General features: G+C 35.8%; 2 protein-coding genes across 5 annotated transcripts in view; one reads left to right on the plus strand and one right to left on the minus strand.

Moving 5' to 3' along the window:
• The window catches only part of LOC149415364 (homeobox protein BarH-like 1), an 82,692-nt gene extending 80,829 nt beyond the window's left edge, over positions 1 to 1,863 (plus strand). The window contains exon 3 of the mRNA XM_089642312.1: positions 1,198 to 1,863. Within this exon, the coding sequence (XP_089498438.1) occupies positions 1,198 to 1,347 (150 nt within the window). The 3' untranslated portion in view covers positions 1,348 to 1,863. The remainder of the gene's footprint in view (positions 1 to 1,197) is intronic.
• Positions 1,864 to 3,509: 1,646 nt separating this feature from the next.
• LOC149415367 (uncharacterized) overlaps positions 3,510 to 12,970 on the minus strand; it is a 29,945-nt gene continuing 20,484 nt past the window's right edge. The window contains exons 13-16 of one of the 4 annotated variants that reach the window (XM_089642563.1): positions 10,079 to 10,148; positions 9,234 to 9,339; positions 8,454 to 8,546; positions 3,510 to 8,157 (exon numbers count right to left, since the gene is read on the minus strand). In XM_089642563.1, coding sequence (XP_089498689.1) covers positions 7,392 to 8,157; positions 8,454 to 8,546; positions 9,234 to 9,339; positions 10,079 to 10,148 — 1,035 coding nt within the window. In that variant the 3' untranslated portion in view covers positions 3,510 to 7,391. Of the gene's footprint in view, positions 8,158 to 8,453; positions 8,547 to 9,233; positions 9,340 to 10,078; positions 10,149 to 12,970 lie in introns of those variants that run through there. The other 3 variants (XM_089642564.1, XR_016303775.1, XR_016303774.1) reach the window with 3 other exon arrangements.

Consider the following 12,970-nt stretch of genomic DNA (forward strand, 5'->3'; position numbering starts at 1 on the left):
GACCGACTTTTGCATCTTTATATATAAATTCTTTGACAGATCTAATACGCCTAAATTTTGAATGAGAGAGCTAGGTATAATGCCAGTAGCCGAAATAACAAATGGTAATATTTTTATAGTCGGAGAATGCCAAATTCTTTTAATCTCATTTTTCTAAATCTGTATATTTTCTTATTTTTTCAGAAACACATTTTTGAATATTACTTGAATTTGGAATAACGACATCAATGATATAAGTTTTTATTTTTTTAATTTTGTCACGTAAAACTATATCGTGTCTATTATGACTAATCGTTCGGTCTGTTTGTATAGTTTTATCATAATATATTTTATAAAATTCATTTTCTAAAAATGAATTTGGTTCGTATTCATAATATGGTACTATCTTACGGCAGTCAATCAAGTTATGTTTAATAACCAAACTTCCTTGAATTATTTTTAAAACTTGATTATGCCTAAATGTATACTCGGATGGCGCTAATATAGAACATTCCGATATAATATGTTCTATAGTTTCCGGAAAGGCCAAACATTTTCTACATAAATCATCAAATTGATTTGTATCTTTGTTTATATGCTTCCTATATTTTGTTGTATTAATGACTCTATCCTGAATGGCAAGCATATATCCTTCTATTTCTGCGCTCAACTCTCCAATACGCAACCATTTGTTTGACGAAAATTTGTCAACATACGTTTGGTTGAGATAATTGAAGTTTTGCGTGTACAATTTTATTTGACCAGTAATCTAATAATCTCTGGTTGGGATTTATAAAAATGTTGGCATTCTCGTTGCATAAATTTAAAGGTGCAATAAGTTTTTATTAACAATAATATCATTATTTCTACCTCAAAAATTATGCCTATGATAACTAAACACACCTTTAAAAAGTGATATAAAGCAATGAAAAGAAACTAACCCATAAACCTTACCTACATAAACTATTTAACCTTGTTTTTGTTTCAATACTTTATTTCACTCTTTGTATTGAATTGTCACTGTGTTGAGTTATCCGGTTACTCTCAAGATTACACCCAGTTTACTAGAATTCACAACTTCAAAACTTTACTCCAAACCATTTATCACCCAGAGCAAGGCCAGGAACAGTGTTTTACAAAAAGGATTATTTCGGTACCCACTTAATGTTTCCTGGCAAGATTGATTCAATAATCTAACTAGTGTGTCTTCTTTATCAGGTGAAAGTCTGGTTCCAGAACAGAAGGATGAAGTGGCGTCATACCAAAGAGGGTCGAGGAGTTGGAGCCAAGGACGACACCATGGTCGGAGGAGCAGATTCCTCCACGCAGGACAATGAAGACATTGATGTGGACACTGTCAGCGATTAACTGCTAGCTAATGTGTCCGTATAAATAATAAACCTACCACATTGTGACGTGTTGTAAATAAATAAATACATACTGTAAATATTATATCAAATGTGAGTTCACCTGTAAAATATTTAATTTAATTCAATACTTTCAGTCAATAGAAGTTAACGCTAGAAGCTCAGCGCCCTTGAGGTGTTTTTGCACAAAAACGGCGCTATAAAAGTCATCCAGGTATTATTATTATTATTAATGTACTTCAGTCAATGAGAGGCAGCTCGTGGGGGAAATCAGGAAGTAGGATTAAGTATCCAATACTCGTCTATTCAGGTATTTTAACTCCCGCCATACATCTGTGTGGAGGCATACATTGCCGAATTTTGTAAACTCGTTGGCGACGCCAGTCTCCCGCGACCAGCCGGGCGAGGTTATTCCAACTCACTTCATCGAGGCTTTAAACATGGCGTCACATATTTTGTAACAATGCGTGTGCTTTAGGTCAATGCTAGGAACAAAACAGAAGGGCATTGAGGAAATAACCCCCACGGCTAGTATAATTGATAGGTATCACCTGGACAGATAATTCATATTAGTGTTATCTATACCTACTGCTTTGAAGGTACACCCACCCTATCCCACCCCGGTATAGGTGACTTATGGTCACCCCTTCGGAGCTCTCGCATGAATCTAATTTTTTTGAATAAAAGGCTCTACAATTTATATAAATGAAGCTAGGCCTTCAAAGTCCCCGCATACGGTGTTATGAAGCGGTATGCAAGCGCTTACAAGTACTAAACTAAGGACAACACAGAAAAATAAACAACAAAAAAATCAAGATTAAGTGTCAGGCAGATAGTTGGTGGAGGGGACCCACACTCCAGTACCTGTAAACACATAAAAGTAAAATAAACAATAGAGTGAAGGGGGAGTTTCGCCGAACCACGACTGGCAGTCCTGTTGAGAAATTGGTGGTGGTTGGGGCGACTGGTGCAGGTCAGGACTTCCACACCCCTTAGCCGACCACCCGGTGGTGCCCTGAAGATAAGTATTGGAAAAAGAGGGATAAAACCCTAAAGAACCTAGGGGAAAGAAGCGTCAGGAGGTCGGAGGCAGGGTGGAGGTTACCCCAGCCCGCACAGTCACCCCTCTGACCACCAACGCTCATCAGGGGTGGCGCAGGTGATTGGCGGAGTCCCCCGGTAAGAAAGAATAATAAGAAGCTCCAGTCGTGCATGCGGGGACGAGGCCCGTTATCCAACCCCTAATGGGGAAAATAAACAAAACAAAACAGACAACGGAGTTCAGTTCTCGCCTGTAAACTCGTTGCTGTTACTAAAAAAAAAAGAACCTACTGCTATACCTACTGCTAAAGAAAATGGTTGCCAACCAATGAAATTAACTAAAAGAAAATGGTTGCCAACCAATGAAATTAACTAAAAGAAAATGGTTGCCAGCCAATGAAATTGACTTAAAAATCTATTCAAAAAAGAATTTCATACACATATTTGAATTTTTTTTATTAATTTTACCAAAAGTAGGGAAAAGTTTAGGGTATGTAATCTTGTCTTATTGTATGAAAATATACTAAAATGTTAATAATACTGACCGTTTTTTAGAAATACCTTGCATCCTGTTCTGTTGACTAAACTATCATTTTTTTTTAAATATGGCATAAAGAAAATTGTAAATGAAACTTGAACAAAATCAAAAGATCCCCAATCCCACTCATTTCCCCAATCACCTATGCAAGACCTTGGAAAGCAAATTGTTTTTTTTCCGAATATTTCTTTTTTGAAATCCTGTATCTCACAAGTCAGTCCTGTTTGTCACTCTCTGTTAATATAGATGCTGGAAAGAATAAATGGCTAAAGTGCCACGCTGCTATAGTCGATATGTGCACAAAAGAACAGCTTAGGATGGCAAAGCTGAAAACGCACCATAAAGCATGTTTTCGAAGACTTATTTAATATTTTGCAAAATTCCTAGATGCGTTAAGCATTTCTTTGTGAGACTGGCTAATTAAAAAAAATTGTAGTATTTGCTATAATATTTGAGGAAACAAAGCACCGTCGCAGATATCGAGAAGTTGTCCCTGTCTTCCAGATATGTTGGCCTGGGGTTTGAGGTTCCATAACTGATTCCACAAACAAAAATCTCTTGTCAGATAGTAAAATAAAAAGAGGTTTAATACTTAACAAAAATTTTAATAAATTCATAGTATACATTTTAAAACTTATGAATATTTTAACAATTGTGAGCGGGATTATATAAATTTACAAAGCAGGCAATACAATCACATGGCAATACAATAACACCCCAATTTACAAACACAAATATATTCACAGTTAAATAACATAATATAGAGGTGTTAAGAGAACCTGACTCGCTTTAACCAGTTATTCCCGACATTATTTTTTTGATGAAATTTTGGTTTCTGGTGACATTTTTAGGAATCACTGGTTAAAATAAGTCAAGTATGTCCTTTAACACCCTGTATGTACATTTTTGCAGTTTCATATGAAGTTACAAGTAATCTTTAACATCTACATACATGCCTACAAGTTATTAACGGACTAAAATATGTAAACCTTACCTAAATCAGGGTGTTACTGTACATAAAATATGTATATATTTTAAAGCCGAATCTACATTACGAAACTAGATCCTCAAAATTTGTTTCATGACATTAGCTTGATGAGTAAACATATATATAGTTACATCATGCTATGCCTTAGTTTTATAAAACCAAATTAATTTCATGTCCAATGTGATTTTTTTTTGGCAACACTAGTTTCATGCAACTACATAATTTCATTGTTGTAATATCATTGATATTAATTTAAGAACTTGCCCATAGATGGTACTAGATATTAGTCACAATGTTAACCGTAATGGCGTTTAGCTGTTGAGTATTGTAGAGAACGATTGTATATTAAAAAAGGTGGTAACGTCAAGGTCGAGGTCCAGATTGTTCCAACCCCCTGCTAGTTGAGATATCAGACCCCATTGTCAATCTATCACATAAAAGTCCAAGTGTTTTGTTAAGCCAAAGTTTTATTTAATAAGAGAGTCTATGAGGAAACCTGGAATCTCTAAATACAGGGTTTTCCAATAAGAGGTGTTATTTTGATATTCAATCGTAAAAGATCAATGGTTTCGTTGCTTGTGTGGCACGTAGCACCGTCTTGTTGAAAGTAAACGTTGTACAGATCAATACCATCCAATTCCGGCAATAAAAAATCATTAATCATCTCTCGATAGCGCAATCCATTCACCGTAACTGTTGACTAACTCATTTTCGAAAAAGTAAGGTCCAATGACTCCGCCGGACCATAAACCGCACCAAACAGTCACACGTTGAGGATAGAGTGGCTTTTCAACAATAACTCTTGGGTTTTCCGAACCCCAGATGCGACAGTTTTGCTTGTTGACGAAGCCACCGAGGTGGAAATGGGCCTCATCACTCAAGATGATTTGCATTTGATTCACTCAAGTTAATTTTAATAATTTCAATGCGTTGTTGAAGCGTGTATCGTTCCATTTCTATTAATGGCGTAGTTTCTACTTGTCAAATGTCAAAAAATGACAGCCTCAAAAGTAACATCTACCGAAATAGCGGGCTATTCAAAATAACACCTCTTATTGGAAAATCCTGTAGTATAAAATAAAGTCGACATTCGCATCTGTCTGTTTGTGTGCTTAGATTTTCTAAACTACACATTGAATTTTGATAGGGTTTTCACTATAATTTAGAGAATTTCTTCCAGAAGGTTTATATATTTTAATACTTGCATATTATATTTATAAAAAGTAGAGAAAATTCGATGTTTATCCTAGAATTCACAACCTCCAAACTTTACTCCGAACCATTCTCAACCCTGAGCAAAGCCGTGTACGCGTCAGCTAGTACACAATAATTGTGTAAGACATGATGGAACAAGTGGTGCAATGTATATTATTATGCTTGCATAAAAAAAGCTTTAATGCTTATGGTTGCTGTGATACTGAGATTTTCATGAAATTTTATGCAAATTCTCAACTGTTTTGTGTTGCAAAATTAATTCCATCATGCATGAAAGTAGTTTTGTTATGTAAATTCAGCTTAAGGGGCAGTCGTCTAGTACCTATTTTTTTGTATAAGAAAGCTATTCTATCATTGATATCTTACATATAATATTATCAACAAAGGTGGACTCGAGCAAAAATGAAAAATATAAAATATGTAATGGCAAGTAGTTTGGATTTAAATCATTCTTTGCTGCATAATACAGTTCTAAAATTTTATGATATAATATGTGTAAGTAGTTACATTTTTCCCTAGTAGTTTAATGGAAAGTGATACATGTTATAGCAGGATTCCGCAAAATAATAATTATTGGAAGATTCAAAGGAAGACATCTGTCCTAATATCTATTGTGATGAAATGATTTTTTGGTTGTTTTATGAGGCGTTTCGCTTCATCTTGAAGTTTCGGATTCAGTGTTCATCTTCAAGACAATCGACGACGTTGCTAAGTGTCCAAAACGTTGGCTCAATATGAGGAAGTATAAAATTGTTCAAAACCTTCCCAGACACACACAGTAAAGATATATTGCTTGCATACAACTTTTTCCAAAAAAGTGTATACAATTGTCCCTTTCTTGTTAATCAAGACAAAGGGCTGTTTGATGTTCATACATATGCACCAATACGCACAATCCTTTTTTGTTTTTATGTGAAACTGCACAAGAGTCTTGACTGCTCCCAACCTTCTGCAGCCAGTGAGACTATGGCATCCCCAATCGGGGTATATTGTGAGGCTGAAGGTAGGTGGGAGGGGAAGGAGATGGGAAGAGGAAGGTGGGAGAGTACCACAAACATGGCCAAATCCATTTCAAGCAACATTTCAATTCTGAATGGTGGTCTTACACCAAGGCAACAATGAGAGTATCTTCCACTCTGGAACGTGCCGCAAATGTACTATATATTATTTTAAACGAGTAAATTGTAAAATAACACAAAATAATCAAATAAAATTTACTTGCGCACGCCGGGATTTGAACCCGCGACCTCCAGCCTGCTAGTTGAGAGCCTTACCCCTCGACCACGGAGGCCTAAATCCTAAAAGTATATCTTCTTCACCTCAACTTTAATTGTCCAACCTCCAGGTACACAGGAAGGTTTTGTTTCAACAGACTTAAAAACTAATCAAAATTACACTTTGATACACCTACAATTTTTTTTAGAGCATTATTCTTTTATAAAAGTGCGTACCATAAAATATAACATTAAATTCATGCTTAAATTTACAAGGTACCTAGATAACAGATATATTATTATTAGACTAAATTGAATTAACCTATCCTACAATCTCTACTAAACATATTGTCTTTGATTATATTAATGTAAAATCCAGCAAGTAAACCATATTAATTATTATTTGTTGAGAATGTGATGGTGCTATACATAGACATATGAATATTAGTAGACCTGCCCTAAGTGATATTATTCCCCACTCCCCATACCGATTCCATTGGAGCCGGCTGGGCTCGCATATGGCCTCCCGTGAATATAGAAAATGTGACTTGACTTGAAATTTGTTCATAACATGGCGAGCAATTTGCGCTCCCATGTAAAAATGTCTATTCATTCAAAAGCAGATTTTACTTTTAAGAACTAAATGGTGATATTATAATGCGAGATGCCTATATACTGTCAGATTGATTTATTGACGAATCACAGTCAGCTTTCCCCTCTGCGTCCCGCAACTGTTGGTTTGACCCCTAGACAAGTTCTCGTCTATTAATATTCATATGTCTATGGTGTTATATTTATTTTGCCTATCTTCAGGGAGATATGACTAACACCTTGATGATTCAAAGAAAATAAGTGAATCCGTACTGATTATCATTGCAATTAGCGATAAATGTGAAAAGTCTTCAAATGATGTTTTTGAAAAAAAGATGTTGGGTGTCCTTCATAATACCTAATAGGGTAATTTGTGAACCAAATTTTTAGTGTCATTATTAATAGAAACATCATTTATGCGGATTTCCAATTGAAGGTCCCGCCTTAAAGAAGTGATGTCAGTAATCCACCAATTTCTTTGAGGACTTGCTTGAACCTTCCCCATGTTCTTTATTCCTATCCCATCTGTTATCTTGTCTTTCTTCTCCTTCGTAATTACCATCATCGTAATTATTATTCCGACGGTTACCGTCGTTGTATCCCCCCCTTTGCCGATTATTTCCTTCGTAATGGCCACCTCGGTTGTCCCAGTTTCTACCTCCACGATTCGCCCCTCTGCCTCTGGTATTCTCATTAAAGTTTGTTGGTCTTGAATCCCCATGTCCACGGTTATTGTAATAGGTTCTATTATTTGGGTTGAATTGTCGATTATTGTAGTTTTGGTTGTCTTCATTACGGTTGTTGTAAGGCCTGCCTTCATTACGATACCCTCCGTAATAAGATTGATCTTCGTATTGATCATTTCTATAGTTATTTCTGTCAGAGTAGTGTTGTGGTTGACGTTCCCCTTCATTAGTTTGAGTGTTACGCATTTTTGAGTAATGTTGTAGGGGTTCATTTTCATTCTGTTGGTTGTTTCTCATCTTCGGTGGGCTTTTGCGTGTTTCCTCGTGTTCCCATACGGGAAATCTTGGTTTCGGTTGTTTGCGTATGTTGTCGTTTTCGGGGAATTTAGGTTTGGGTGGCATCTTTCGAGGTGGAAGAGATGTTTCACCATCCGAACTGCGATCGGAGAATTTTCGTTTCTTTTCGGGTCCTTTGACATCATATGGAGAAATTTCCATGGGTTCTTCCTTGTCGCTGTCTCCATCGGGGGATTTATTTCTAAAAAGAACAATACTGTAATTACAATTAACTAATTCAATGAGTATTTAAAAAAGAAGCGATGATTTACAAATGGCAACTGATTTATTGCATGTGGTGCTTGGGTGGCATAAAACAAATTGTAATAATAAAATATGATAAAAGAAATAAAAGCCACAACAAGAATGTCATAATAAATGATAAATTTGTGTGTTGACGAAGCGACACTGAAAGGACACAATGTAGTAGAGATATATAATGGGTCCAGCGACAGTTTTTCTCCTGTTCCGACACACAAATGCATGAAGAAGACAAACCTTTGAGCTCTGGCGGAGGGATTTGGAGAAGCGGTGTCGTCGCTATCGTCTGAACTACCGGTTAATTGCTGTTGGTGTCTCATTTCTCTTTGCCTGACAAAGGAAACAAAACTTAAAGAAAATCCCCAGTGAAGATCAATTGAAAATGTGATTTGATTGTCGCAACCACGAACCAGATGATGGCAATGTGTAAAAAAAAACAATACACTTACATTTTGCATCAAAACTTAAGTTAATCAACGGGAAAACGTAAAAGCGAGATAACACTACAGAAAACCTTCATAAAAAAAGGGCTTCCAGAAATAGGTTTGATTATATTTGATTTGCAATTTCCGACAATCAAGGGTCTCATGTGTAGTGAACTAATAAATTATTAAAAATCATGATAGTGTTTGGTGTTTGCAAATAATGTGCTAAAAGGTTAGGCAAAATTGACATTATTCTTTGAAGCTGAATAAAAGGGCGTAGTTTGCTGATTTCATAAAGTAAGGTTGATGCATAAGGCAGTAGTATTTTTGATTTCCAAATTACATATCGGTAATACATAATGGTTAGTAGCCGAGTGGACAAATGCGTATGGTCCCCACCCAAGCGTCACAGGTTACATTCCTCCGCTAGCTAGGTCCTCCATCATTAGTACGCGTCGCGACTGTGTACGTCAGAATTAGTGTAATAATAATGTTTTTTCTTTTAACGCTACATACTAACTTATGCATCAACCCAATATGTTTGCAAGGTTTTGTATAGATTTAGTGTAAATTAAATATGATTTGAACATACTTCCTCCTGATCTTGATGGCCATCTCCCTCATCTCTTCGTCCCGTTCATGCTGTTGCTGCTGTTCCCGTTCTTGCCGCTTGGCGTCTGCTTTCATATCAGCCCGCACTGTCCAGAAAGACAACATATTTATTTACAAAATCAATCATTTTTGAAATAGAAGTCCGCAAAACAACGTTGGTGCTGTCACTTCGAAAAATAAAAAGACTGGGCTGTCTAGCTCTGGTGAAGGTATTGGGTACATAAAGCGTAATACCTTCCAGAACATCAAGATTGCAAATGTGACCATTGAGCAGCTTATGTGCTACTAAAATCATTCCAATTATTGTTTTATTAGTACATAATTCGTCAGTGGCTTGCAACACCGCACAAGGCAGTCACTACGCTTCATTCCAGACGATTGGGGAACAGTCTTGTTTTCGGTCAAACTATAATATAATTTATCATCATCTGAATCTACAAGATCACTCTTTTATCACTTTTTAAAAGCTAAATTTTGCCAAAGCCATTGTTTTTAATGTACATTGTATATAAAATTTTTAAAAATCTTCGAGAAGTTAAAATCCTGACTTTTGGTCTGCATAAACCAAATGAAAAACTTTCAACAGTTGGCTTTGATATCATGAAAGTATCACTGCAATTTCTGCGTGTGATTCTTAGGACAAAGAAACTATTCTCAGTTCGTAATGTTATTTCCTCCACGAGCTTATGAGCTTTGAAATATTAATTAAAGACATCACGTTGTTTGTTCCGTATTTTAAATTAAAATCTCAGGAAATTAAACTATGGTGTTCCCTATTATAATATGGGCCCTAAAACTATAATTTTATTAGTTTTAAAAACTCACGCTGCCTTGATAGTTGCGCCTGCATTTTCTTTCTCAAGCGTTCCTTCAGAGACATTTTCTCCTTGGCGTGCTGGAAAACAATCAAACAATATTAACACAAGTTAAAGCATCACTTCGTGGGAACATTCAATCGCTTGCATCCTCTTATCCAAGCCAAATGCATACAAATTATGTTGAAAAGACTGAAAACTTGTTGATTCTAAAGAAAATAGGATTGCTTTTTGCAGCTAGACGCAGGGAACAGTGAGAAGTCAAATATTGTAATAAGAAGATTGGATCTAGTTACTAAATATGGTAACCGGACAAATCAGAACACTTTTTAAAAAGTGGTACATATAAAGCCACAAACTTAGGAATATTTTTGTCATTACTCATGATCAAATCACTTTTAAAAAGTGTTCTGATTTGTCATTGAGCCACTAAATACCCGTGTACATAGCAAAACTAATTTTAAACATTTCGATTTTGAAGTATTGTAAAGTTGAAGAAAAAAAAACACAAACATCCCGGGTTACAAATAACCTGACAATATTTAAATTCTCCCTATTTCATCATTCAAAGAGAAAAATGATCCATGTGAAATGATGGAGGATTTAGCTGGCAGAGGATTTAACCCACAACGCAGGGTGTTAAATAAAATAATCACAATTCTCACAATAAAATAAGATTTGTTAAATTATTTGTGGAACTAGCTGATGTAATAAAGGTGTTCTCTGGGGAGTCACAAGGAAAGAAGTTACAAGAAAATAACTTAATTTTCTTAACTAATGCATGCAGGGGCGGTTCTTCCCTTAGGTCAATTTATGTTTGACCCCCCCAAAATTATAAGACAACAATAATAATAAATTATGTGCATCAAAACAACTGGTCTTATTCTTAATTTATTTGAAATGTACTGCGAAATAGCAGGGCTGCGAGCGGCGGTGGCGAGTGATGAGCAGTGACATCTATTGTCTTTAATAGAAGCTTTCATTCACAAGTCCACACAATTATTCGCTGGGTCAATTTAAAGAATGTCTACGGCTTTGACATCTTCTGTCCCTATGCGCGCCATAGAATAAACGAGATGGCACTATGTCGTTCGTCTAAGTAAAAATTAGGTACAGAAGAAAGCTTAGGTCACGGCCGCGAGGGAGACAGCACGATGAATATTATATGTTTTATAGAGATGGGGACATAAACATATGTCGGTTTTTTATTTTACACGCTTGTCGTGTGTGGAACAATGGCGGTTTTTCAATTGGACAGTTCGGGAAAGGTTGGAATAATTCTTTATGTTGTTATCGATGTAGAATGAAGCTGAAGAATGAAACAAAACAAAAATGTAAAAGAACATTGTCAAATAGAATCGCAAGTCTAAATTTCAATGGAATATTTAAACGTCGTGTCGCTTCGTACCACGGAACCACCTTTGCACCTAGTATCTTTGGATACTGCGTACGGGCTTTTCAAACTCTTATTTTATTTACTTTAACCCTAGATTCATAACCATTCGTCCCACAGACCGCGCAAAACGTAAATTTGTTTCTAGTGTCTCGAGTGAAAGAGATAGAATGATGACCTCTCAAGTACCTTCCTAGATCACTTGTTCATTAGTAACGCGGGTATGCTTGCCTCGCAGTGAAGTCTTGTGGACAAGTTATAGACCTTTGAACGTCTGAGAGACGAATGTTTATGAATAGTGTAACTTTTGACGAGACTGCAAGTTATTTTGAAAACATTGTTTTTGATGAGTTCTGGTTATACAGAGTAAAAGAAAGTACATTATATTATTCTATATGAGTTATTATTTATAGTTACATCTTATTTTATCGTTCAAAATGTCTTATTGTGTGTATTTTACATCAAATCTTTTTATTTTATTTTAGAATGGATGATCGGCAAATTGATGACTATTTGAATCGTTTATCTGATTCTGGTGATGATTTTACCAGTTAGCAAAAGGACGTAGAAATCAGTGATGTCGAAGATCATGTGGAATTACATGATATGGTACCGACAGATTCCGACAGTGATAACGACATGGTTACGTAAAAGACACGAAATGCCAACTTTGAAGAGATGCCTAAAAAGGAAAATCGCCAAAGTTTTAGATGAAATGCCTACCATTGCCACACCTGGTCCAAGTGGTACTCAAAAAAAGGTTTGTGGTTATTGTGATTATAAAAAAACGGCATATGATAAGGTTCCAATGCAAGCAATGCAAGCAATGCAAAAAGTATATGTGCATGAACCATCGCGGCCTCATGTGTGTGGAATGTACCGATGCAATTTAATTTAAACTCTTAGTTTTAAACCACTTTATTTCGAGTTATATTCGTCGACCGGTTTCGATTGGACTCAATCTAAAGTGGTTTAAAACTAAGTGTTTGTTTCATTTTGTATAATGTCAAGCCACAAAGTGTTTGCTTTCTTCGATAATTTAATTTAAACTCGTTTATTATTATTTTTGTTACCTAATTAAACATATTAAAGAGTGTCATACTTAATTTATTTATTTTATTTACAAGTACCCCAAAACTCGTCACTTAAATTTAGTCGTCTGTGAGACGAATGTTTATTAATAATGTTCCTCTTAGATAAGGTTATGAATCTAGGGTTAATGTTGTGCACTACTACATTAAAACGTATCCTCTTTAAAATAATTTTCCGTAAATACATGGATTGTGTAGTTATTTTGAATTTGCTTCAATAAAATTGATTTTATATTTTGATATTCTAATTGTAATAGACATGCTGACCGTGGGACCATGTCAGCATGTATGTCATGATCGCAACAAGGAATGCGAGCCCATGGTGGTGCTTGGTGCGACCACGGGTCTGCTACTCAGGCGGCCTAGCTGGAACCAGCTATCCGGCCTGGTTCCCAATTCAAAAATGTATGTTATATGC

This window comes from Hesperophylax consimilis, chromosome 18 (assembly GCF_061612785.1).
Source record: "Hesperophylax consimilis isolate HC1 chromosome 18, BYU_Hcon_1.0, whole genome shotgun sequence".
NCBI lineage: Eukaryota > Metazoa > Arthropoda > Insecta > Trichoptera > Limnephilidae > Hesperophylax > Hesperophylax consimilis.